Source organism: Macaca thibetana, chromosome 4 (assembly GCF_024542745.1).
Source record: "Macaca thibetana thibetana isolate TM-01 chromosome 4, ASM2454274v1, whole genome shotgun sequence".
NCBI lineage: Eukaryota > Metazoa > Chordata > Mammalia > Primates > Cercopithecidae > Macaca > Macaca thibetana.
This window is the reverse complement of record NC_065581.1, coordinates 36,023,151-36,050,612: the sequence shown is the minus strand read 5'-3', so window position 1 is coordinate 36,050,612 and position 27,462 is coordinate 36,023,151. Positions and strand designations below refer to the sequence as shown.

General features: G+C 50.5%; 2 protein-coding genes across 3 annotated transcripts in view; one reads left to right on the top strand and one right to left on the bottom strand.

Annotated features, from left to right (window-relative positions):
- Window positions 1–25,433, bottom strand: part of SCUBE3 (signal peptide, CUB domain and EGF like domain containing 3) — a 39,855-nt gene extending 14,422 nt beyond the window's left edge. The window contains exons 1-8 of one of the 2 annotated variants that reach the window (XM_050787575.1): window positions 24,673–25,433; window positions 11,470–11,592; window positions 10,426–10,551; window positions 7,345–7,479; window positions 6,225–6,350; window positions 5,899–6,015; window positions 3,731–3,778; window positions 1,189–1,305 (exon numbers count right to left, since the gene is read on the bottom strand). In XM_050787575.1, the coding sequence (XP_050643532.1) occupies window positions 1,189–1,305; window positions 3,731–3,778; window positions 5,899–6,015; window positions 6,225–6,350; window positions 7,345–7,479; window positions 10,426–10,551; window positions 11,470–11,592; window positions 24,673–24,757 (877 nt within the window). In that variant the 5' untranslated portion in view covers window positions 24,758–25,433. The remainder of the gene's footprint in view (window positions 1–1,188; window positions 1,306–3,730; window positions 3,779–5,898; window positions 6,016–6,224; window positions 6,351–7,344; window positions 7,480–10,425; window positions 10,552–11,469; window positions 11,593–24,672) is intronic. The other variant, XM_050787576.1, reaches the window with a different exon arrangement.
- The window catches only part of TCP11 (t-complex 11), a 141,996-nt gene that overhangs the window by 19,748 nt on the left and 94,786 nt on the right, over window positions 1–27,462 (top strand). The gene's annotated exons all lie outside the window — the stretch shown is intronic.

Sequence of the window (27,462 nt, the reverse complement as noted above, 5' to 3'; positions counted from 1 at the left end):
TGAACTGGGAGAGATCTGGAGAGACTCAGGCCTGAGGCAGCTTTCAGCACTAGTAAGGGAAAGGGGGGCTGGTGAATGGCTTCCTTCCTGAGGTCAAGTTCCCCAAGCTGGTGGCAGACAGGACCCAGGCTACTCACCCCTGGGTGGGGGAGGGGGCAGGGAGGCAGCCTTCCACTTCACTCTTAGCATACCTGTCAACAGTTCTTCCAAGCAGGAAACCTCTCAACTCTGGCTGGCTGACCTGCTGCCCTAGCCTCCCCCCTCGTCTCGCGGCTGTTGGGCCAAAAGACACAAAGAACGAGCCCAGTCCTCCTAGTCCCCACTCCTTGTGACTAGGGGATATGGACCTAATGAATCATCATTTTCAGTATGGCTACTCTTCCTTTTTCCTCCTCCCTTCCCCCCCATTCTCCCTCAGACCTGGCTAATTAAAAGGAAGGGAAACAGAATGGATAATGTGGGTAACTATACTGTAATAACAGTATAGTTATACTGTATAAGTATACTGTAATAACAGTTAACACAAAGTGTTTCCATTTGCCAAGCACTATTCTAAGTACTTTTTATATAACAACTTTTTTAATCACAACACAGTATGAGGCGAGCACTATGGAAAACTGAGGCACAGAGACATTAAGTGACTTGCCCAGGATCACAGAGCTAGTAAGAGACAGGGCTGGGATCTGAACCCAAGTAGCCAGGCTCCAGCTTCAGTCCTCCTAACTAGTATCCTACTCTCCCTTTGACCAGTACAGCCTTTCGAGGGGGAAAGATTGTTTCCCCAGAGCCCACTGGGAAGGTCTGAAGAATGTGGGGTAAGAAGGTTATGGAACACACCTGTGACCTCATGCACACACAAAGTCATGGCTCAAATATCCTTCCAGACCCAGGGGCAAATGTGAATTGCATGTCCATTAACTAAGAGGGTTAGGGACCCATGGGGGATAGGAATGAGAGTAGGGAAACAAGGTTGGGTAGGGGAAGGGGGCACTAAGGAACTGGCTGGACGTCTCTGTCCCTTGAACTGAGATGGAACGGGCAGATAGGAGACAACCCTTAGCTATGTCCTAGGTACTTCATAAGAAGGAGGCTAGGGAGGTGTTATTCCATAATAGGCACCCTATCTCTGGTCCCAACCTCAGGCCCTTACCAAAGGTCACTCTGCTTCTGTCCTCTCAAAGTCCTTACCTTTGCATGTCTTCCTGTCTGGCTGCAGCATGAAGCCCACAGGGCAGGTGCAGTGGACACCAGTCGCTGCATCGTGACACTTACTGTCACAGCCCCCGTTGTTGACAGCACAGGTCTCTGTTTAGGAGGGAGGTGGGGGATGGTAACGAGGTTACAAGCCTGGAGGAGTCCCAAACTCTGAGGGTAGCGGAGACCACAGAGGCCCAAGGGAAGGCCTCAGCTGCCTCTCTGTGCTTTAGAAGGAGCATTAAGCTGAGGGAGGCTCCTAGCCCCTTTCCTCCCATCACTCCCAACCCCCATCCCCTCACAAGTACAGCCAAGCAGTCCACTTCCCTGCCCCCTACTTGATTGAAACAAGGTGGACAGCAGTGAGGCAGGTACAAGCCAGAGCTGTCAGGCAGGAATGTGCCGAGGGGGTGGAGGAGGTTGCGGGGGGGGGGGGGGGGGGGGGGGGGGGGGGCAGTAGGGAGGGATGGGAGCTAAGTGAGGGTGGTTCTGGCCGCCAGGGAACCAGAAGGGACAGATAGGAGTTTCTTCCTCTTTCCACTATCTCTTTGGTGGGTGGGTGGGGATTGTGGTGGGACAATCTTATTGTAGGTGGATTGGAAAGAATGAGCCTGGCCATTCCTAAGGCAACTGAAGAATACCCATCAATTTATCTTCCCCTTCCCCGCTGCCTAGCTGTCTTAAGAAAGATCGCACTTCCAGGACCAACTGACTGCTCATCCTCAGAGGAGGTAGCACATACTGGGTTGGTTAATCTACCTTTGACTCCTCCCAAACCTTCCTTTTAGTTCTAGATGGAGACAAGCTGGCTGTTTTGTTGTTTTACTTTGCTAATGGGGAAATGTTATATAGGAGAGGGGAGAGGCAAAAGAAAGAGAAGAATCCAGAGGAGAAGGAAGGGTGTAAAAAGGTTAGTGAAAGAGAGAACCTCAGAGCTAGGTAAGACCTAAATCCTTATTTTGGCTAAGTCTCTTATGCTGTTCCCTTTTAACTAGTAAGTTTTCCCTATCACTAAAAGGTCAGAGTAGGAGGAGTGTGGATGGGTCACTCTCCCTATTTTCTGAATTCAGAGCAGGAGAAAAACAGGTTTAAATGGTAGCTTGGGAAAGTCAGATGTGTCCAAGGAAAAGCCATTAGTTCAAAAGGTGAAGGCCCCTGATACAGAGACTGTGGAGGTGGTGTGGACTGTCCTCTTGGGGTGACTAGAATTCTCCCATTAGAGAGAGAGAATCCCAAGGCCTCCACTAGGGAAGATAGAAGAGTGGTTCTCAGAATCAAGGGAATTGAATAAGAGCAGTACTGGATGTACTGTCATCTTCTTGAGTCTCTGACTCCCCACACTCAGGCCCAACTCTTGTCACCAATGAGAACAGGAAGGCCAGGGCTCTAAAAGAAGCCTAACTCTACGGGTCCCTGGCCATGCCCTGGTCCCTCAAATGCCCATGTGTGGAGCAGCTCAACGTGGAGTGGGATATCCTCTGTGCCATTTCCACTTTAGTCTCTCCTGAGGCTCTCCAAGACCATGGGAGGAACCTAGTAGGGAACCTTGAGTTCAGGTTCCAAGCCTAGCCACCCCCTTAAGAGTGCTCTTAGCATAAGAAGAGGTCCACTAAGCCCAGGAGCAGGGGGAGGGGCACGGATATCTTATGCCAAGGCCAGGTAGCTTCTGAAGGATGTAGGACAGGGAATAGCAGAGCTGGCACAATGTCCATCCCAGGCTGGACAGGAAGCTGGGCATAGCTGCCTACCTCTGCAGGATGGCATTCTCGAGAGCAGGGTGGGGCAGCAGGACCAGATAGTCTCACCCCTTTGCTCTCTAGGTCACAATATTAAAACCACAAGTTACTCTGTGCTTACGCTGTGCCAGGCACTTGCCAGGTAGATGCTCTACATGCACTATCTCAAGCATTACAACCCTAAGGGAGGACTGTTATTTTATAGAAAAGTAAACTGAGGATCAGAGAGGAAAGTAGCTTGCCTGAGGTCATACAGTTAGAAAGTAGCAGAGCCAGTATTCAAACTCAGGTCTGCCTGAACACACATGCCATGCTCTTAATCATTATAGTGGGAGAGAATGGTGAGTGATGCTAGGACTGTGAACTAATGTGCGTAAGAACCCAAGAAAGAAGCCCCAAGGAGGGGATGGCATCTAACCCTATCGCACCGCTATCTCAGGTGGCACAGTGGGCATGATGGGGAAGATGAGTCTGGTGGGTAGAGCAGGGGTGGGGAGCAGATAGCTGGGAGTGGGGTGGGGTGTTAGAAGGTGGGTGTGGGAGGAGAGAGCAGAAGAGGAAGGGCAGAGGGAGAGTGACAGGAACAAAGACGAGACCAACATGAAAGCTCCCGGGCCAGCTCTTAGGGACTCAGGTTTCTTGTCACCCAGTGGGCCCAGTGCCCAGGCTGCCAGGATAGCCCTGATGGCAAGTTGAGGCCCAGTCAGGCCCAGTGGGCATGCAGTTAGTGGGAGCCCCAGCGGGTTAGCCCTTCCCCTAGCAAGCCAGTGAGAGCAAGCGGAGAGAGCAGACATATTTACCATTAGAAACGGCTTGAGTGGGGATGTGCTGCTCTAGCCGCCTTTCCCCTGTTTGACATTGTAAAAAAGCTGTTTAGGTGCTGGGCAGAAGCCACTGTGGCCCTCTGGGCCCCGGACCCCTCCCCACCCTCTCCTCCCCACTGCCAGCCCAAACCACTAGCCCCAAATGATGAGCCCTGGGACCCTTGTGACAGCTTCACTCCTCATCCTTATCCTGTCTGGTGGTATCCCCAAAGATGCCAAGCTCCCCTCAAGTGACTGAAAAACTGAAACAGCCTCAGAAAGGGGCAACCAACCATGGGCCCAATACCACAGAGCCTGCCCAAGCCTAAGCTGGGATGCACCCTCAAGTCTTACTAACCACAAAATCCCAAATCCCAAAGGGTGCCGCCCTTTCTGCTAAACTATATTGCCTTCTCAGTCTTCCCACCGAATCTGAATGTCCTGATGGTCCCAGGCAATGATGTTTCCTCTTACCAGGGATGGCCAGAAAAATTAGATATAGGGCAAGGTAAAGTAAGTTCTATTGGAGAAGAGGAAGAGGAACTAGGAAAGAATATAGCTGTAAACTCAGAATTGCCTCATTTGCTCTTTTCTGCCTCATTTGGCCATGGCCCAGTAGTGGAATAGGTCTTGAGTTAGAGAAGAGCCCAAGCTCAATAAGGGTGTTTTCAGAAGCAACCATGTCTGGAACTCTGAACAGAAATAAATCAGAGAGGAATCAGACCTTCACATCCCTGGCCCCTGACTCATGCATCTTTTCTTTGGGGACTGCAAACAGTCTCTTTTGAGAGACTGGGGATGTGTGAATGTATCCAGGAGGTGGTGGGAAGTTTGAAAAGCAAAATAACTAGACCTATGAGTAAAAAATGAAAGGAGCTGAAACACACCAGCCCAAAGAAGGCATCGAGAAGACCTAAAAATGTTCTGGGGTCTCTGAAGAGTTAATTCAGAGGGAAATGTGGCAGGAGAGATTTTAATTATATAGGGACTGTAGAACTGGACATGAAAGTCTCTGGAGCAAGTGCCTGAGGGAGCCCTGTAAGAGCATCATCTGCTCTCCAGTTCCTGTTCCTGCAGTGAAAGGGACAGGTCTCTGGAGAGTCTAGTTCTTCAGTTAATGTCATGTCTCTGATATACATAACTTCATACACAGTGACCGGGTTCACATACCCCCATCCTCAGCATGCCATAGCCCACTAGATGGACAGTCATTCATAAACATCTATGCCCACACAGCAAGCTTGTGCCCTGCCTGGGTGAAAACACAGCCTCTCTCTCAGCCAAACCTCTTCATTTTATTTCCCACTTCTCCAAGAGGAAACCTTGTTCCATTATCTTTCTCAGCACTAAAGACCTAAAGGCTGAGGGAATTAGGAATTAACTTTAAGGAATTAAAGTCATCTAGGGTACCTGAAAATATATCAGATAAGGCCTAAGAATTCAGGAAGAGGGATCCAGGTTAAGAGGGCCTCAAATCAAAGTGAGAGATGGAAGGCTGGAGTTGGTGAGGAAGAAAGAGGATTGCTGGTGGAGCTGAGAGGGAGTACCACTGGTATCTGGAGGAGAGAGAAGGAAATGGGGGCAAGGGTGAGGTGAGTAGAAAGGGGAGTTGCAGGAGGAGAGTGAGGAGAGAAAGAATAAAGAGGAAAAAGATACCTGGAGCCAGGAAACCCCATCTGTCAGTTCAGGGATGGTTGTTCCAGGAAGGAGCACTCTGTCCCACCCTCAGGTGCAGAGTGGGGACACTTGGCTTTGACAATTCCTCTCTTATCACACTAGTCAACCAAGGGCCTCTGGTCAGGCCTAAGGAGATGCATTTCCCCAGCTCTCTTCCCAGTTCTCAACTACAGCCTTGGTCAATAAGCAACTCTGCTAATTATTCCCAGTTTGGCAACACTTTTTCCGGGGATGAAGAGGATGGTGAGGCTCCTGGAACAGGGTGGTAAAACCACTGGGTTGGGGAGGGGAAGAGGGCCAGGGAGCCCTTCAGTCTCTCTTAGAGTTGTCCCTTACTAGACCTGGCATTTTCTGGGTCTTAACTCCCTCACCAGTCCCTCTGTTCCCAGCACCTGGGCCCCATGCACTCCTCCACTTCCCCGGTTCCCAAGGGGTCCCACCGTCACCCCCATCTCAGGTGGACTGAGTTCTCCCCTGGCCTCACCCACCGATGCATGTCTTCCCGTCGGTATGGAGCACAAACTTGACATGGCAGCCGCACCGGGGACCCTGCTCTGTGTCATCACATGTGTGTTGGCAGCCGCCGTTACCGTAGTTGCACGTCACTGTGCACAGAGAGGACAGGGCCCTGTCAGCTTGCTCCTCCCTGGGTTCCACAGTTTTCTACAATGTGGGTACTGGCCCCCTTGCCTAGTTGCCTCCCCTATACTCCCTTTTCCTCCCAGCCCTATCCTCTTGCTCCTAAGCCCTATACCCCTCCTCTTTGTTTTCACCCCTGACCCCACTGCCCCACCTGCCATCCCAAGTATCTCACATTTACAGTCCCGTTGGTTCTTGGTAAGCTCAAAGCCAGGACGGCATTCACAGGCAATACCCCCCTTGGGCGTCTCCCGGCAAATGTGGGCACAGCCATGGTTCTTGTTCATGCAATTCATTCCTTCTAAAAGAGAAGAAAGGGGGGTGAATGCTCTGTACCCCTGGATGTCTAGAAGAGGAGGACTACAAGGGGCAACTGGGGACCTAGGGACCTGGGAGAATTCCACTGAGGTTGAATTCAACACAAGGAGGGGACTGACTCTCCTTGTCCCAGGCCTCCTGTCTTCCCCACAGACCTGGGTGCTCATGAGCAGAGCTCAGAGCTGTTCTGAATGATGTATTAATAGCTAGCTATTGATACTCATCCGAACAAATGATCACCCTCTCCTTCAAACAACCAAAAAATTGTGTATAACAGGTGTCCAGCACTGTGCTGGAGATGGGGTGGATTTAGGAAGGTCCGAGAAAAATACAAGGTGTGATTACTCCCCTCAAAGAGCTTACAGTCAAACTGAGAAGAAGATCAGTAGAAATCAGATCTACAATGCGAGTGGAAGGTAACTGGTATAGATATTTACTATGCAATTTTATTCAACAAACATTTATTAAACTCTCACTACATGCTGGGCAGTATGTTAGGTGCTGGAGATACAACAATGAATTAGACATAGTCCCTGCCCTCAGGGATGTCACAGTCTAGTGGGAGTGGGGGGCATGAGTCATAGAAACAGACAATATAAACCCATTATTCCTGCCTGACCCTCCCAGGCCAATACAAGGGAAAAGGTATTGGTGAGGCCCTCTCAGATAGGCAGCAGCTTAGAGAAGCTCAGCCACCTACAATTAGGGACAACATCCACCTCAGGTCTGGACACAGAGGATACTCCATAGTAGCCTTAATCCCATATTGACCCCAACCTCAAAGTAATTTCTCCAGATTTTGCCCTAACAGGGTGTCTGTTCCTAGATCCTTTGGGGTGTGATTGAATTGAAGGACAAGAGAAGGAGGAGCTAGCTGAGGTGAGAACGGACAGTGAGACTTAGGGGCTGTTGAGGGACAGCTGGGAAGAGAAGCCTGGGGAGGACAGGAATGGGGCCATCCCAGGTCATGGGCTGACCTTCTGGCCGCTGGATACAGGTATGCTGGTTGTCGCTGAGGAAGAAGCCTTCCCGGCAGTGGCACTCATAGCTGCCCATCATGTTGACGCAGCTCTGCTGACAGCCGCCGTTGCCCTCGGCACACTCGTCCACATCTGTGCAGGATAGGTAGTCGGTGGGGCCATGGGGTGCAGGCAGGGTCCAGGGTGTATCCCAAGACTTCAGCACCAAAGGCAGTCTTAAGAACTACCACCCCCTAAGCCCAGCCTTAAGCCAGGAAGTCCTCACACCCTTGTCAGCTAATATTCCACTAAGTTTTAAAAGGCTGCCCTGAGGGCAGAGCTGGGAAGCTAAGCAAGTGGGGGAAAAGGGGACCTTTGAACCTCACATGTCACCTAGGTGAAGCCATGCCTCCCTTTCCCTCACCTGTGTAAACTGGGTATGAGGACAGAGGATACCAGGAAAGAAGCCAGAGCAAGAGGAACAGTAATGAAGGTAAGGATGGAGATTGGTCACATTGGTTGGAGAGGTAATGGGGGGTCACAGCTGGTTGCAATGAGCAGCCAGGGAATGTAGGAACCTGGGAAGTGACTCTGGGTGCAGGCAGAGCTATGGCCATGGTGCTGAGGTTGGAGGGGCAGGGTGGGGAAAGGCAGCTGAGCCTCAACTTCTTGTGGGTCAGGGACCATTTCTGTGGACAGGCCACGGCCCCATCCTTCCTCCCCTCCCCCCTCTGCCTGGGCTTGCTGCCATATTTTCTAGCCTTTCTCCTATTTTGGTTTAACAAAACAAAGTCTGACAACTTGGCGGGGAGGGATCTGGGGAGAGCTGCCAGGCCACACCCTAGATGGTGGGGGTTAGGGGCAGGAAGAACAGTAGGCTCTCACCCCCAAATCACCACCCCTAGGTTCTAGAGCCAAGCTCACCCTGGGGCCCCAATTCAACACCTTGACTCCATCTCTACGCTAGCTACTGCCCTCCCAAGTCCATGGCCCTTCTCAGTTTGCCTTGGCCCGGGAGGCATCATACAGATTGGTTGTCAAATGGAGCAGCTAGAATCTGGGCTCCTGAGGGCTTCATCTGCCTTCCCACCCTCTCTGCTGAGATCCTGAAACCCTCTCTTCCCCTTCTGGCCAGGGCAGAGGGGCCCAGATCCAGCTGGCTCTTGCCTGAGAGGTACACCTGTTGGAAGAGCTAAGGTGTACCTTCCTGTGCTTTGCTCCTGTCTCCACCCTATCTTTTGCTATTCTCTTGACTTCTCCCCCATCCCTGTCTTCCTGCTCTTGCCACATCCTACATTCTATCCTTCTGTCTGCTCCCCTTACCATCTAACCTTGTGGCTTTGCTACTGTAGCCAAGCTCTTTCCTCCAATTCTCAGTGGGGAAGCTAAGTCCCAGAGCATGGACAACTTTCTCAAAATTCCCCTAAGAGCCAAAGGTAGGGGAACCCTAACCCTAGGTAATCTTTGTCCCTTGACCCTCTCTATACCTAATCATTCTCTTGTTCCTCTGGTTGGTTCTCCCCAAAACACTTATAGGGAAACAAGATATGGTGAGAATCAGGGGCCTAGAAAAGTCAAAGGCAGCCAAAGAACTCAAAAGCGTATGTGCATGTCCTGTAGGCAACTGTCCTGGTCTAGCTGCCACAGTTTCCCTTCCCAAATGAGTTTCATAAGAGGCCCTCAAGGGTGATTGGGCAGATATGAGGCCCTTCCTTGGAAGCTAAAATGGTAGGAGAGGTGACCAGGGCTGGGATTAAGGGCTCAGCAGATACCAGGGTTTGGAGGCCTGGATTGGGTGTAGAAACCTATAGCCTGGGTCCAGTGATGGGTTATGACTAGGTTTGGAGGCAGCTCTGCAGTAAGGAGGTTCTTCTCAGCCAATAGGACTTCAGATAATTCATCTGTTTGGTCAATTGGTGGGTGGGGACCAGCCCAGCCTGCTTTTATGGGCATCATTCCTTTTGTTTCTCTTCCTTTCCTGGTCCTTTCTGCTGCTAGTGCCTGTTTTCTGTTGTGGCTACAGGGCAAAGGAATTTAGGAGAAGGCCCTGGGTTCAAATTTCAAATCCTTTTCTGCTATGAGCTTCAAATTTTCTACTTGGGGAAGAGTCAAAGTAATTTTCCAAAATGACAGAGACCAAAGTTGAGTTCAGTTCCTTAGAGATTCTCTTATCTCTGATCCAGCTCATGGGACAAAGGAGATCAGTGAGGAGAGGGTGAGACTGGAGATTGCAGGAAGAACTGGGAGAAAACAAGCCTGCAAGGGTCAGAGGCTCCCTGGGGCATAGGGATGCCCTGTCATCATCATCAACAACATTCTTCCCATTACTGAGCTCCTACTATGTGCTAAGGATTGTACAGGGCTCTTTTCATATGTTGTCTTGTGGTGATTCGCACAGCAGCCTTCGAGTGAGTTATTACCACCCCATTCTATTTTAGTTATTTTTTGAGATAGGATTGCTCGGTCTGGAGTGCAGTGACACAATCACAGCTGACTACAGCCTCGACTTCCTGGGCTCAAGCCAAGGAAGAGCTCCCAAGTAGCTGGGACTACAAGTGTGCACCACCACGACTAATTATTATTATTATTTTTTGTAGAGACAGGGTCTCACCATGTTGCCCAGGCCTGTCTTGAACTCCCGGGCTCGAGCAATCGTTCTGCCTCAGCCTCCCAAAGTGCTGGGATTACAGGTGTGAGCTACCACACCTGGTCCCACCCCCATTTTAGAGAGGAGAAAGCTGGGATTTCCAGAGATTGGCTGATTTGCCCAAGACCCAAGGCTAGTAAGCAGCAGAACCAAGATATTTGTGTGGAGCCAAATCAGCTTCCTACCATGCCTCACCACTGGCTAAACCCCTTATTCCCATCTCCTGGCCCTTGCCCTAGGAGCATTTCATAGCAACTTCTCCTCTAATGTTTTTCATCCAGCAGGATTTTTCATTCCAAGTGGCCAGTCTCAAAGGGGAGGCTGACCTTATTCTCTTGTAAATGTAGCTCTTTTTGATCACTCGCTCCTCCTTCCCTGGGAAATAGGAAATGCTGAAAAGATCTCTTTCTCCACAAGACATCCCTCCACCAAATCCCCTCTCCTTTGCTTACCCAGACAGTTGTGTCCGTCATGTGCCAGGTGGAATCCATCATAGCAGGTACACCGGTAATTGCCAGGGATGTTGACACAGTCATGCACACAACCTGCATTATCCTCTCGCTCGCACTCATCCACGTCTGTAGGCAAAGAGAAGCTGAGACAGATGAACCCACCTGTGAACCCACTGTCCACCCCCCAGACTCAGCCTTATTGTTGTGTTTACATAGTAATGTTCATAGCCTATAAGCCATTTAGCATTTTTCTGTTTTCATTTAAACCTAAGTCATAAACATTTTCAGGTCTCCAGTCATTCTAATTACCACTGTATGTGGTTGCAGAATATTATTTTTCTATTCTTATAACTCTTTTTTCTCTATTGTTACAGATTTAGACTTACTTCATTTATTTTACAATCATAGATAATGCATCAAAGAACACCTTCTCCCATTTATCATTTTGTTTCTTTGAATAAGTTCTCAAGAGTAAAATTTCTGGATCAAAGGAAACACCTTTTAAGATTCCTGGTAGGTATTACAAAATTACTTTTCAATTTATAATGCAACTAGGAATTAACAAGTGTACCCTGTCCACTAAAGTCTCACCAACACTGAAGCTCATAAATTTAGTATCTCAAGGCTACTTTAATTTGCATTGATTTAATTATGAGAGGAAAATGTGTTTACATTATGAACTTCCTCTGAAGCACACTTTCTGTTCCCGTCCATTGTGGACGTGGTGTAAGGGTCTAAAGATAAAAGTTCCAATGCCAGGGAACCTCAGGCCTAAGTCTCATGATTTTCATGCTCCCACCCCAGCCGGGTTGTGGGCTGTAAACTGTCCCCACCAGGACCTCTGCTAGCCTGCATGGTGCCTTTGTGCAAATTAGAAAATGGCACCCTCTCTGGGAAGATGTAGTTGCCCCCCTCACCCCCCCCCACCACCTGACCAGTGGAATTTCTAGCCTTGGTGTGATGGAGAGTGGCCAACTGAGGGCAGTGGCACTGGTGTGCCCTCTTCCACAGGTCCCTCTCCTCCAGGTGCCCTCCCAGCCTCACCTTTGCAGTGTTTGCCATCCCCTGTGTAGCCAGACTTGCAGATGCACTTGTATGACCTCGGGGTGTTCTGGCAGATAGCATCGATGTGGCAGTTGTCAGTCCCTTCCACACACTCATCCACATCTGGCAGGGGCAGAGGGGGCACATGAGAACCTCTGTTGGCACCCCTAAGGGGTGTCTTGAAGGTGGACTTCCAAGGGCAGAATCCCCTCTTCTCTAAAACAGAGGCAGTGACCCCTCCAGAAACAGGTGCTGTCCCACATCTCTCTGATTTCAGAGTGGGCAGACACTGATTTTGGGAATTCAGAAAGAAACCCCACTGCCCTCAAAAATACTTAATTCACAGTGACAGCTAAAACTCCATCATTCAAAACACTCCTTTTTAAAATTTGAAAACAAACAAAAAAACCCTTAGAGTGGGTAGTATACTTAACTTGATTAGGAATAATCAACTTAAAGTGAATGAGTTTACGGACGAGGCTTAGAGGGAGGGTTAAGGGGAAAGGCATGGGAACAGTGGCCTCTAGGAAGGTGGCAGGGTCCAGCAATCATTGGTAAAGGAGGAAAAAAGGGAGATGGGACATCTGAGGGATCTTCATCTGTCTCATGATTCTGCTTGAGACCAGGCCTGCTTCCACTTGCCCACCATGGAGCCAAGAAGCTTTACAGGAAAAATGTTCTATCCTGGATGATTTTCCTCGGCCCCTGTGCTGCCAACAGTAGAGACATCCAGAGCTGGCAGAGGTTGGCACCAGCTACCTGAAGCCTAATAAGTGCAGCCCTTTGGGCCCTAATCCCCAGTGTTCCTCTGTCTCCTGGCCCTTGCTCTAACAATAGGTGCTATACACAGAGCTATACTTGAAGGAAGAGGCCACTCACAATCTAGCAAAAAGAGGATGGTTAAGAAAGGACATAGATGAGGCTGGGCGCGGTGGCTCACGCCTGTAATCCCAGCACTTTGGGAGGCCGAGGTGGGCGGATTAGCAGGTCAGGAGTTCGAGACCAGCCTGACCAACATGATGAAACCCCTAAAATACAAATCTACTAAAAATACAAAAATTAGCCAGGTGTGGTGATGCGCGCCTGTAATGCCAGCTACTCAGAAGGCTGAGGCAGGAGAATCGCTTGAACCAGGGAGGTGGAGGTTGCAGTGAGCCGAGATCACACTACTGCACTCCAGCCTCAGCGACAGGGTGAGACTCCGTCTCAAAAAAAAAAAAAAAAAAGAAAGGACGTAGAAAAGAGTCTTTGGGCAAAAGATTCCAACTTCTGAGGCAATATTATGGTGCCCTTAAATCTGAACTGAAATAGAGAAACATGTTATTCAGTTGAAAACGCCTTATTGAGTGTGTTTGTGAAAGGCGCTATAATAGCTGTGGAGGCTCAAAGGTGACTCAGCCCAGCCCAAAGGAGAAACAAAAAACATGGAGCAGGATGTGGCACATGCCCTGAAGGCATGAGACATAAGGTGAGGGGGTCCTCGACCCTGCACATCAGAGTCAACTCTCCTAGGAGATGTCCAAGCCGCAACCCCAGAGATTCTGGTCAAATAGTCTGGACTGGTGCCGGGCCATCAGTATTTTTCTAAAGCTCTTCCAGTTATTCTAATGTGTAGTCAAGGTTGAGAACCTGTGTTACAGGGCAGATCAGAGGAGAAAGAGACTACTTCCAGTTGTAAACTGGGAAACCCAAAATAGTGTCTTAAAGTAGCAGCCTGCAAGTGAGCGAGCACTGAATGGGAGGCATTACTCTCCTGTGATCCCACAACTGAGCACAGAAAGGAGATGAGATTTGACACCAAGACAATTTGATATCCAAGTGTGATCTATGGGCCATAGAATTGCCTGGGTTTTATTAAAATGCAGATTTTCAGGACTCATTATAGCCTTTTTGAATCCAAATCCTTAAGTGACTGATTATTTTTACTGAGTGAATGGATGCATGAACCAGTATTCTCTCCAATTTGTAGATACCCAGAGTCCTAGCTTGAGACAATTACCTGTCCTCTGGTTTTATGCTCTGAAGCTTCCTGGGGCTAAGAAGAGAACTGAAATCCCCAAACACCCTGCCTCAAATCTCACAGGTTTCCATTCAGCTCTGCATTCTACCCTTCAACCCCTCTGCAGCCAACCATCATACCAGTTGATTCTAAGTGCTGGGAGCTTCTGTCTACACTTACTCTCCACCTCGCTCGGGCTCCGTAGTCATGGTGTCTACCTGCTGGCCCATCCTGGGAAGTCATCTCAAAGTGAAAGAATGGAGAAGAGAGGGCATGGAAGACTAGTTCATAGGTAAGGGCAAGAGGGTCCTCATAGATGCTAAGGTGCTCTGTGGAGAATCAGTTTGTGCAACTGATGAACAGAAAACAATACAAAGAAGTATGCTATCACAGAACGATCATAAGTACTGGAACCAGTCAGTCCCAGATTCAAATCTAGCTCTACCCCTCTCTAGGGATGGTTTTCTTATTCTCCATCTCCTCCCCCTTAAAATGGGGATGATAATACCTCTTTATGAGAGGCTGTGAGTAGATGATGGGATAATTTGTGTAAACTGGCTAATAAATTATCTGGTAAACAGTAGGGTCCCAACACAGGAAGCTTGAGATGGTATTAAGTCACTGGTCAGGCAATAGATGCTCTACAGTATGACAGCCACTAGCCACATGTGGTTATTTAATTTAAAATTCACTTCCTCAGTTGCACTAGCCACAGGCCAAATGCGCAATAGCCACATGTGGCTAGTGGCTACCATGGTGGAAAGCATAGATATGGAACATTTCCAACACCACAGAACTAGCACTGCTATTAGCACACCACAGGATAGCACTGCTGTGGGGTTCTGAACAAGAGATACTCCCTGGGTCCAGCAGCATGGATACTGGTCTGGAACTGCTCCCCTGGCCATATCAGAGGTATGTGACTGTCTCTGAATCAGCTGATGCTTCACTAGAGACTGTGTCAGACTATATGGGCTCCCAGTTCTTCCCTTTGCCTCCCATTCAGTGCTCATCAGTACTAGAGTGGATCTTGATGCTGATCACCACAAACCAGGCCTCCTAGCAGATTTTTTTTTTGAGACAAAGTCTCAGTCTGTCACCCATGCTGGAGTACAGTAGTGGTGTGATCTTGGCTCACTGCAACCTCTGCCTCCTGGGTTCAAGCTATTCTGCCTCAGCCTCCTGAGTATCTGGGATTACAGGCACGTGCCACCACACTTGGCTAATTTTTGTATTTTTAATAGAGACATGGTTTTGCCACATTGGCCAGGCTGGTCTCAAACTCCTGACCTCAAGTGATCTGCCCGCCTCAGCCTCCCAAAGTGCTGGGATTACAGGCACTGGGATTACATCACACCTGGCCAGATTCTTTAGACCCCTCCTACAGCCAGACCTCTGCCACCATCTAACCCCTCTCCCTCACCTCCCTGCTCACAATGCTTATCCCTCTCCAGCAAAGAGGCTCTGCTCTGGAAGACATTATCTCTTCCTGTTCCCTCTACAACGTCTAACCATCCTATTCCTTTCTATGCATTTGCATATTTTCATTATTCACATTGCAGATGCATTCCTCACTTTTCTGTTCCAGCCACACTATGCTCAGCTTCCCATTCTGGCTCAAATTTTTCTTCCCAAAAGCTATTCCTTGTAAGCCCCGTTCCCGGTGAGTTCCTGGTCCAAGGGGACTGTTTTCCTCAGTTCATTTACAGCTGTCACTGAATTGCTCTGCTAATACTTTGAGGCATATTCAGCTTTCCTTACTTGGCTGGGTACCTGCTGAGGAAGATGTCCCTTCAACGTTTGGTTGGAGTCTTTCCAAGCAGAACAGACCTAAGACAAAGCTGTGAAAGAGGGCCCCAAATTATACCCAGTATCTCCTCCTTCTATCAGTCATTCTTCCAGAGCTCCCTCCTACCATACATGCCCACCCAGAATTTGTCCTTGCAAGGACCCTTCAACACTCACAGCACAGTCTCATCTTAGTCTGTTCTCTCAGGATGCAGGTGTTACTAGCTGGAAAACCAGTTGATGCTACCGGGTGTGGACTGGTTTAAACCAGTGGTTCTCAACCCTGGGACTGCACACTGGAATTCCCTGGGGGCTTTTGAAAAAATGTGAATGTACAGGTGCCCCCTAGACCAGCTGTATCAGGATCTCCAGGGTGAGGCTGGGGCCACTATCTGTCTTCCTTTCCCAACTCAGGTAATGCAAATAAACTATTTGCCCAAGCTGGGAAGAGATTAGGGGCAGCCACATGACAGAGTAGTTAAGAGGTTCTGGAGCAACATGGTCAGTTCAATTGCTTTCTCTACCTGTGTCTGTGTGGTCCTGGGCCAGCCTCTGAACTTACCTGTTCCCTCCTCTGTATGTGGGAATAATATTCATCATAGTACCTCCCATGGGGATTCCAGGAACATCAGGTGAGTTACCCATCAAGTACTTAGCACCACAGTGTGGGCATACAGCAAGTGCTCAACAAAGGTTTGCTATTTTTTTTTTCTTTCTGAAACAGAGACAGGGTCTTGCTCTGTTTGTCCAGGCTGGAATGCAATGGCATGAACATAGCTCACTGCAACCTTGAAATCCTGGGCTCAAGTGATCCTACCACCTCAGCCTACTGAGTAACTGGAACTATATATGTGTGGCATCATGCTCCGCCAATTTTTTAAAATTATTTTTAGAGGCAGAGTCTTGCTATGTTGCCCAAGCTGGTCTCGAACTCCTGGATTTGAGCAACCCTTGTGTCAGCTTCCCAAAGTGCTGGTATTACAGGCGTGAGTCACCATGCCTAGCCAAGGTTTGCTACTATTATTCCTTCTCTCCAACCTTCTCTTTGTATTCTTTCTGAACTCCCATTCCCTATCAAAGCCCCATTTCAGGCCTGGTTTGGCGAAATGCAGCACCAGTGAGCATGTGTTAGTGGGGAAGATTTGGGGAGACACATCCCCACTGCTTACTCTCCCTTTGGGCTGGGACGGCCCAAAGAATGGGGATGAAGTGGGTGAGAGGCCAGTTGGGAACCCAAAAGCTGTCCTCTGCAATTCTTTTTGAAGGCTAGGGAGATCCCACCCCTACTTCAGGCCATGCATTGGAACCAAAGTTGAGGTGGGGAAGAGTGGTGGCTGCAGAGATACCATAGACAAGCTAAGACCTCCCTGCCTCACCCTGTCCTGGCACAACGGCACAAGTCTGTAACTACAGCAGCTTTTCCCAGCACCATCTGCCATTTCTTCTGAATTTGCTTTCGCGCCTAGCAGAGCACTCCATAAACTCTCCTAAATGTAGGTAGAAAGGGTGGGGTGGGGTATGGGATATGAGGGTCAGAGGGTCAGACCAGAAAGGGTGGATTATTATAATACAAGTAGTCCTAAGATTCTGAAGATGGGCAGGTGTGCCCTAAAAGGGAAGCAGTGGGATTCCCGAGTAAATACTTCATCTACTTCACAAGTTTGCCTAGGCCCAGCTCAGGAACAGTAACAAATGGAAATGAGCAGGGATGCGGGCTGTGGACAAGCAGACCCCCTAGGTAGAGTCCACCCCACCTTCCCATTACCACAGGAATTATTACCTTACCACCCACAGGGGAGGGGGTAATTGTGGGCAAATTTGATGGGCCCAGTGAGACAGTCAGAAACAGCATGCCTAGAGCCCTAATGTACCCACCCACATGGCTGTGACATCCCCAGCCCAGCCACGCTAGCCCAGGATATATGGTGTGTGTACGGCACTCTGCTGTTTTCCTCTCCTTGAATATCCTTGAGGACCGAGTTCAGGTGCCTTTGCTGGGACACTCCCTGTGACACTACCAGCCTTCTCTGATCTACTCTTTCTCCTTCTCTGATCTACTCTACTCCTAAGACTTACTGTCAGGCTCTGTGGTCACCTGATCAATCCCAGGCTTGCGATACCTCATATGCTGCCTTGTACCATTATTTAACTTTTAATTCATGTGTATAATTTTCCTACTGAAGCAGTAAGCTCCTTGAGGCCATGGCTCCTAAAGCTTTGAAACCCACGCAGCAACTGGAATAGGGCTCAGCATTCATTCACTCACTCAATAAATAGTTATTGAGCACCTCCAACATGTGAAGCACTATGCTAGGTGCTGGGGATTTGGCAGTGAACAAGAGATGAATTCTACATTGAAGGCACTTAGTAAATATTTGTTAAACAGGCGAGTGGATGGAGACATGGATGTGTTAGTAGTGAGTAGATGAGGTCTCTATCTGTGGCATCCCTTCTGCTCTATGTTACCTCAGAGAAAAATCTCACTTCTTTACTCTCTGTGATCCCACAACTGTTCTGGGTGGAGGAAGTCCCAGGAAGTTTAGTCTCAAGTGAAGAGTAGGGAGACAGGAAACTAAACTCACAGAAGGGTAGTACCCACTTAAAGGTATCCATATGCTGAGTGCTGGGGCCAGAAGAGACTGGGACCAATGAGTCATAGGGTCTCAGGGTCTTCAGACATCATGTGGGACTGCTACAGGGATCTTTTCAGAGCATCCCCTTCAACACATGTTCCTCAGCCTCCATGCTAACAAACACCCAATGATGGGGCACCTGAAACAGGCATTCCACTGCTTGCCCCTGGTGAGTTCCCTCATTCTCACCTCTAAGTTGCTACATCTAAGTAACATCCAAAATAAAACCAGCCCAGCCTTGGGCCATGATATCCTAACCCACAGCATGTGCACATGTACCCACACCTGTGCATATCTGCTCTACCTCCAGGTCAAAATAGCAACCAGGGAGATTGGCAGAGCCTGGAGTAGCAGGCTGTCTTCCCAGTTTGGGACTGGCCGAGGCACTGTGACCTCAGCTAGAGCCTGAGCCCCTCCTCAGTCTAGAAAAAGCTTATGCAAGGATGAGGGTGGCCTAGAGAAAGTCCAGAAAACCACACAAATAACCACCTGTTGATTCCAAGGAGGAGACAGAGCACTTTCTCCTTTTAAAAACAGTATCCTCTCCTCTCACTCAGGCTTAGCCTGCTCAACTGAACAGCCAGGAAAAGCTGCTGGTGTTTGGTGATTTGAAGGGAAGGGGGTCTGAACCTCAAAAGCTTGTCACTTACTGGGGACCCTGATGAGTTCCTCTCTGATGTCCTGCCTTACCCTTAATCTAGCTCCTTGATCATTTGAATGTAACCTTAATTGGACAAGAATTTTCTCCCTTTCAGTATGGACAAAATCAACAACCCTGAATCAGAAGCTTTTAGAGGATGGGTAGTGAAGTGGGGGAAGAACAGAACATTGTAGAGTGAGGGGCAGGGAGGCAGGCAGTGGGCATAGGTAAGTTCTGGTTTTGTAATTAGTAATATTATCTCTTTAAATTAATTGGAAAAAAAACATTTCAGATTTGTATAATTTCACTAAGTGCACAGTTTTTTCATGCAGGTTGGTTCACTTGGTCTTCAGACTGTCCTCTCTCATTGAATAGATGAGGAAACTGAAGCCCAGTGAGGATACCTCAGGAAAGAGCAGATAGCTAGTGTACAGCAGGATCCAGGTCTTCAGACTCCCAGTCCAGTGCTCTCTCACTACCCACTGTCTTCTCTAAGCACTTGAGGGAGGAATCCACGCCTTAGTCATTAGTGTACCTCCCCCAACTCCAACTCAGCACTTAGTTCAGCATGAAGCATGCATCCAGTACATAACCATGGAGCAGAAGGAGCTGAAATGTGGATGATCCAGGGAGGAAATCAGCAGTGGGAATGCAGATGCTCTGAGGCTTTGGGCATGGGAGCAGCAGAAGAGAGCAGGGCTGAGTAGTGGGCAGGGAGGGTGCAGACACAGTTGCAATAAGGAAAGGGTGGGCGGTACAGCAGTGGGCAGGTGTTGCCTGCCCTTGGATTCACTATGCTGGGGCCAAGCAGCTGGTTAGAAACAAAAACAAACACCAGGGATACAGGTTCCTGCTGTTAACAGCTTCAAACCGCCAGAGGAAAACTCCAAATAAATATAATTAGAAACTTGTAAAAACGTCCTCTCTGTAAACCTGCTCCCCAGGGTCTACCCTTCAAGCACTCCCCTTCCCCAGCCCTCCCCCCAGTGCCCACATATCCCGATACTCCGCCCTTTCGGAGGGATTCCTTAGATGTGTTTCCTTATCCTGGATCTTCCCTCCAGCCCTGCAGCCCCTGCCCAGGTCTTTTCTCAGCTTGTTACCAGCAGTGACCAGGCCTGAAGAGCCCCTGGTGTAGGGCTCAGAAATCCAAACCCCACAGCTCTCTAGGGCTATGGTTATAGCCACAGGGAAAACCAGAGGTAAGAGCAAGGACCACTGTGCCCTATATAGGGGTCATCATCCCATTTGTGCAGCCAAAGCACAGCATCTAACAGCAACTACAAAGCAGTGCTTGATCTGCAGGGGGACATGTCTAGGCTAGGGCAGAATACAGACAGCTAGTCTCAGAGCTAGAAACATATGGAATCCTGGGGCCCAGCTCCAAGAATATTCAGTTCCCATAACACAGATATTTCAGCTCCACTTCCCAACTTTGTTTCATACACACATGCAGAAACACACACGTGTTCTTCAGGGGCTGTTTCCAGGGATAAATACCCACTTTATGGACACAGTAAGAACTATCAGCTACTTGGGGTTCCAGGAAACGGGTGGGGGAAGAAAGGAAGAGTATCCAAGTGACCTAGCCTCATGAGGCAGGCAGAAGTGGACCAGCATCCAGGGAGGAGAGGGCCTGAGATTTGGGTGAGTAACCTGTGGAGGCCCGGCGCCTTCTGCCTTCAGCAGGAAGGATTTCAGTGAGATGTGCAGAATCTCAGGGCTGCAAGGAACCCTACTGATATTTTACAAGTGAGGAGAGGGATTTCAGTGATTTCCTCCGAGGCTCAAATCCTTAGGCTCTGCATTTGTCTAAACCCACTGGCACCATATATCTCTATATCCGTGGTGCCACTTGAGGCTGGCATTGGGTGGGCATGGGAACAGGAGAGTAGCCAGTCCAGTGTCAGGTGGCTGGTGGGGGAGGGGAGTCTCTGTCCCCTCTTAGCCCAGGTGACTAGCTCCTGTACCCCCAAAACGTCTCTGGGTTGACCGTTGTTTCTCTTCTATACCCAAGGCCCAGCAGTCCTTCTGTTTCCAGACTCTAGTCTTCTGAGCTGAAGAAGCTGTCCCCAGGTCTGGGCCTCTTACGGGCACTGCCAGCCTCAGAGCAGCTCTGCAGTTTCCAGCCCTGACAGGGACTCTTTCTTATAAGTGGTCATGTGCTAGGGATATGGGACGTCAAAGGAGGCCCACGCCCTGACATTTGGGGACCAGAGCTGGGGGCAAGGACTGAGTGGGATCAGGCAGCAAGCTCTTCCAGCTCCATCTTCTCAAAAGGTCTGAAGCCCTTTGTTCCCTTCCCCTGTCCTCAGTTCAAGGCACTGGACCAAGCCATTCCACTTCTTTACTTCTCCAACTAAAACAAAACGCACATTGCCCCCACTTCCTTTTTTCTCTCACCAGAGCACTTCACACACACACACCCGCCCTGAGTCATGCATACACATTCACATGTGTGTGAATGCACACTTCACATTCCCAAACTCACACCCAGGACCAGCTCCTTTTACAACAGGTCCCAGCTGCTCACATCTCAAACCAGTTCTCATGCTCTCAGATTCCTGAAGGTTTCAGAAAACAATCTCATTTGAGGGCTGCTGATGACTGTCTTCTTTCTCTGCCTGCAGTAATTCTGGCCTTAGTGTCTTCCAGTCCCCTTTCTCTTATTCCACCCTGCAGAGACTCAAGGAGATGAGAAGGAAGGGGTTGAAAACAGGGAAGAGTCTCTGTACTCTCCCACCCTGAGGCTTTCCCCACCTCTGAGACATGTCATGAGAGAAGAGAGGTCAAAGGGATTCCTGAAGAATTTCTAAGCAGTCCACCCTCTTCTCCACCTTCTGGAAAAATGGGGGGTGGGCTTAGAGGGAACTGACTAAAGATTAGGTTCTGAGTGGGGACTCTCCCTCTCTCCAGTGTGGCCTGGATGGGGCACAGGCAATAGCCGGCTGCCCACGGGGCCACCCTTACCCGCTGACACGGTTATGGTTTTCATTTCATATTTTGGAGGGAGGGGCTAGGAGGAACAGTCCCCTCACTGTAAGAGCTGGCCACAGGAGCCCAGGGAAGCGGGGAGGAGAGGAAACAGCCACATTAAAGAGGAAGAGAAGGGTGGGGGAAAGAAAGAGACACATACACCCAGACAGAGACCCGGAGAGACACACCGAGACAGAGAGACACTGTTTGCCACCACACGAACGCTCTCAGTCCCAGGGATGGGGTTACTTGGAAATTCTAAATGCATGACTTTATCAAAACTCTATCCCTAACAAGGAGAGAAAACTACCAGGTAAACTAAACGGCCAGGCTGGCTCTCCTGGAGCCAGCCCTGGGGACAAGTTTCCCTGGAGGCCGAGAGACCTTTTCATTCAGCTGTAACCTGAGCCCTATGCCAGGATTAGGTCTTTTTAACCACTGCTTCCACCCCCCCCCCCCCCCACCAAACACCCACCCCCCGACCAAAAGCAAAGCAAATTAATGCTTTTAAGTTAACAATTATCGTGGTTATCCAGTCTGTCTACTTTAAAATATACAGACAAGCACTTGAAAAACACTCAAAACCATGTCCCCTCATGCTCCCTCCTTCCCAGTCACACAGGCTTACCCACCCACTCTTCCATACAGTTCTCACAGACACTAAAACAGCAGTTTACCCGTAGCAACTACGTTACAAGAAACACAGACATCCAGCTATGTTGCCTGTTGGTAATTGTGGTGAACCTCTCATGTGTGCACACTCGCACACTCACCTTTACACTTAGGGCTCCCTTCCTTGTCTCCCCCTTTTCCCCCTTCCACATGACTTTGGTTTTCCCACTGTGGGAATCACTGATGAAAAGGGACAGAAACCCAGATACCCCCAGAGGTATAGTAACTCTGTACAAGATACTTGCCAAGGGTATTTGATTTTAAAAACCTGCTAGTGCTTCATATAAAGCATGTGGCTGGCATTAAAGGCACACTTTCTGGCACTGCTGATAACCAGGAGATAGTTTGAAGGCATGTCCTCCCTGATGCTCACAGACTCTGTCTATGGGTAAGGCTGTAAGGCTGCCCCGCCTGGTCAGTACTAGTTCTTCCTGCAGCATCTGCCTGCAAATTTGTGTCCAGAGACATCCCTGTAACCCAGTAAACCTGCTATTAGGCAACCTCTGGCAGATGGGGTTTGTAGATTTCCTGAAGAGAAGGGTCAATGAAAGGCTTCCATTCTAGGCCAAGCTTAGGGATCAGAAGAAAAGGAAGATACCAAGCTAACTGCAGTCCAGTCACAGGAAGGGTGCCTGTGAATGAGATAAGCTGGAAACAAAACTACTCTTCTATAAGTTCCTTGAGGGCAGGGGCCTCCACTCTGGCAGCATGTTCCTCAGTACCCAGCAGGGAGTCTAACGAAAGGAAGCCCTGGAGTACCATGGAGGGATTCTGACTGCCGTTCCTGAATCACCGGTGAGCTGATCTCCCATACTTGAATGCCTTGGCTTGATGGCACCTGTCCCTTGGAGGGGTCTCCATCTGCCCCTGGGCCCCCCTCGAATACACTGCTTCTCCTTTGGTCCGCAGCCTCACTAGGCCACTGCAGACACTGGCTCCAACTTGAAAGAGGCCCTTATCTTGTCTCGAGGTTACTTCATGAAATCTGTTCCTTCCTTCAGACTAAACTCCCTAGCTAATTCCATGTTATGAGTAAGTCAGCACACACTACAAAAGCCAGCTTTGTTTATGAAAACACAAATCCACAGTGAGGAGAGGGGCTGCTCCCAGGTTGGGGGTGGCAGTGGTGGTGGGCTGTCTGGAACCAGGACTGGAAAAGAGGCAGTGTGGGGTTGGAAGGTGTGGGGGTAGGGTCCAGTATTTGACAGCTGAGGGTCTCTAGTGTTTCAGTTCTGTGAAAGGACAGATTGGAGGGGGAAGAGGTTAGCTGAAGAGGCAGTGTTTGGGGAGAGGAAGGCGGCATTGATACAGCACCTTCCTTTTCACAGAGCAGGAGTCCATCCAATACAACAGAGCAGCTTAAGAGCCAAACGCTCAGGCTCTGGGACAGACACTCAGGCTTCCCCAACTCCCAAGTTCAACTTTCCTTCTGGCCCAGCCACCTCCTCACCCCAGCTGGCTTCAGGAGTCCCTGGGACAACAGGCAGAATCGTACTCTCCTGGGCAAAACCTTGCCAGGGGGAATTTTCTTTTTGTCCATATAAATCTCTTGTCGGTGAGGACACGATGGGGGAGGGGTACAGCAAGAGGTCAAGGGGGAGGAGAAACTGTCCCGAGAGAACTGTGGTACATCAGCCTAGTCTGTGCCTGCACAGCCTTGGGACCTGCCAGGCGATGAGCTGGGGGTCAGGGACGGGGGCGGGAGGCCTCCCTGTCTCTCTTTAATTCCTAGAGGGATCTGTCAGAGCTCCCCAGCCTGGAATTCTACTTTGTTATTTTAATGCAATTCTGACCTGGATTTAAATGGAATTGGAAACCCGAGGCCTTAATAAATAAATATTATGATAAGAAATGAAAGCCATGCAAGACGAAAGAGATTTCCCCCCAAAGAGGCAGAAACGCAACATTCCTGTCGGGAGCCAGTCACAGAAATTTTCTTCTCTTCAGCCCCCTACCATCCGGTGAGAGATGAGTTGATTTTTCCATAAAAGATCCTATTTTTCTTCAACATTTTCCCACTGATAAGGCATCAACTTAGAAATGTCTAACTTTGCATGCGGGTTGGGGGTAAGGGAAAGAAATATACGGCACGGCTGAAAAGTTTTCATTATTCCCTTAGTCTCTCCAGGCCACAGCGTAAGTTTCTGGCAATGTTTGAGAGAAGAGAAAATTCTCTCTCAGATTTTGGAGGACAAGAAGTCTTTCGAAGATGCTGGGGGTGGATGAAGTCGGGCGGAATTCTGAGGCGCGTGGTCTCTTCTGCCCACCGCCCCCAGAGCTTCTCACTTCTCTCTGCCGCCCCCAGCTCGTCCGGCTTTTCGCTCGGGGCGCAGTGCCCAGCGGTCGGGCCCCTGGCCGGGGAGTCCGGGTGCACAGAGCCGGGTCCTGACAGCAGCACGCTCCCCAGCACCTGCCCTGCCCCTCGGGAATCACGCCTAGGCCCTGAGGCCCAGCAGCCGGGACAGCCCCCAGGCCGCGCGCCCCTCCTTCCTTACCTTGCGCGGCTTTGCTGTACTGGGCGGCGCGGGCGTGGACCAGCAGGACAAGCAGGCAGAGCCCGGGTACGCGCCCCGAGCCCATGGCAGGAGCTACTGGCGGCCCAGCCGCCGGGGCCGGTCTCGCGGCCAGGGGAGGGCGGAAGCCGGCCGGATCCCAGCGCGCAGGAGGGGGAGGGGAGGGGGCGCCCCGCCGGGGCCAGGCCGGGGGCTGCAGTCGCGGGGCGCGGACCGCGGCGCCCTCGGCGCGAGGCTCCCGATGCTACCGGCTCCTCCTGACCGGACGTCGGGGAGAGCGAGGCGCAGAGTGCGAAGAGGCGAGGGGCGCCCGGGGCGACTGACGGAGGGGAACCCCCGCCCTCTCCAAGCCGGCCTCTGCCAGCGGCGGCGGCGGGGCTGCTCCGTCTAATCCCACCCAATTCCCAGCTTCGCCGGGAGAGAGCTGCAGCCGGAGAGCGCGCAGAGCTCGAGCGAAGGACCTGAGAAAGGGGAGGGGAAACGCAGCGCCAGAAACACGCCCTTTCTGCCTCTCTTTCTTCCTCTCTCGCTCTTTCTCCGTCTCTCAGGCTCTTTTTCTTCGCCTTTCTCCTCCTCCTCCTCTTTCTCCTCCTCTCCTCGCTCCTTTTCGTTTTCTTCCTCCTCCCCCTCCTCCTCCTCCTCCACCACCTCCTTTTTTCGTGCCCTTTTTTCTTTCAAATGGGGCCTCGGCGCGGCGGCCGCTCCCCCTGCGCGCCCGGGCGCGGTGGCCCCCTCCCCAGGCTGCCGGGCCGCTGCCTGCAGGAATTTACAATCCGGCGCTGGGGGAGCGGGCCCGGTCTCCATGGAGACGGCTTCCCCGGGAGCAGAGAGGTCAGGCGCAAACCGTGCACAATCAATGGATCAATGCAAGCTCCGCTCGGCTCCAGACCAAACAGCACCGGGCTCCGACTCGTCCTCGCTCCCCTAGGAAAGAGTCGAGGAGCGACGGTGCGTCCCCGCGCTCACACGCGAGGACGGCCGTGCGGCGCAGGTTTGCACGCACACCTCCACCCGAGACAAAGAGGGAGCGAGGTGTTCGGGAGGCCAGGGCAGACGTGGACACACGGGCACTCGGGCGTGTCCACCGACACAGCCTGACAGGGGACATAGGACCTCGGAACACACCGCCTCCGACACCAGGCCGAGTAACACCCTCTTAACTTTTACACCTACCACACCCCTACTCTCAGGACTCAGTCCCCATTCCTAGATCCGAGTCCACTTTGAGGACCAAAAAGAAAGTAGCCTCCGCCTGCTAAAACTGCCAGCTCCAGGACAGACTCCCTTGCAGTTAGGGCCTTGGAGGTAAGCCCACTGAACCACCCTACCCATAGAGACTTGGACTCATATACAGACACTCTCGTGTGCTCAGCACAGGGGCAAAAGCTACCGAACAGAATCATGTCTATGTGTATAAACACAAAGACATAAAGACAGGTACAAGAGGCTCCTCCAAACCTGCACGCCGCTTCAAGAGGTGGTCCTGACTGGTCCATTCTTAACCCTTCATCCCTCCAATTGAAGGAGAGCAGAGGAAAGAGAAAGGATATTTTTAAAACAGGGGCAAACTGTGCAAAAGGAGCAGTGTCTTCCAAACATGGATGCTGCCTCTTGACTGTTCACCCACTCTGTGTCTTCTTTCCTTCCATTGTAAGGGAAAGAGGAAAGACCTCTTGAAAGGTTGTGAGGACTTTCTTGGAGTGTGAGGCTGTGTTCAGAATGAGACCAGGCCAGGTTCAATTTTCTACAGGGAAGACGCTGCTAGGACCCAGACTAGCCTCACAGAGCCCTCAGCGTACCCAGGAGGAAGACGAAATGACCAAGATCTCCTCAAAAGAGATTCAGTTCTGAGACCCTCAATATTGGCTGCCCACATCAGCTGGGGCAAGGGGAGGGCTTTGTTGGCAGTGGTCCTGTCCGCTGGGGAGAAGAGCTGAGCCCTTCCTTTCCTAGGGATTCAGTGGAAAAGTAGATGGAAACAGACTCAGACTTCTTATCCTGGGATGAAGATTACTTTTGAACAAGTCATATCTCAATGGGCCTCAGTTTCCTCAGAAAACGAGGGTGGTGGATTCACTCAGTGTTGGAAAGGGGGCAGTGCCCCAAGGAAGCCTGGGGGAGGAGGCCTGGAGAACCTTGCATAGCATCAAAGATGACCTTTGGGATGCGAGCACATAGATCATGGGAATGGTGTGGAGGCCACAGAAAGGCTGGGTCAGATGATTGAGGTCCCTCCCAGCCCTGTCACTCTAAGATGCCCTCCCTCCTTCATTCCACTGGCAAAACCCTCCCCTTGCAGCAGTTTTGCCTGCTGCCACCAATTATGTGTAGGGTTGGAGGACAAGTGTAAACTTGCCATCCTTTTTGCCCCAAACAAGAGAATGGTTTCAAAAAAAGAGAAAGAATTGGAGGTTGCCAGATGGTGCCTGTGATCTCCATGGGGGCACAGGGAGAGAGAGCCGAGGAGCCCCCCGCAAGGCTGGGCGGGGAGATGGCACGCTGCCTTGCTTTGCTCTGCCTGTGCCTTCTTTGGACACTAGTGTAGCTCCTCTGGGTCCCTGGGGGGATGGAGGGAGGGCCCCTACATCCTCCTTGAGGTGGGCAAGGAGGATTCTGTAGGGGAATTGTGGGTTATTTTGGGCCTTCAGTTCAGGGTGATTCCCTGGCCCTCTGAGTACGGATATTTCCCTGACTTTCAGGGAGGGAGGCTTAGGTGGGTTCTTCCACCTAAGCCACTATGTCTCTGGAAGATTGGTTTTTTTTGCCCCCTAG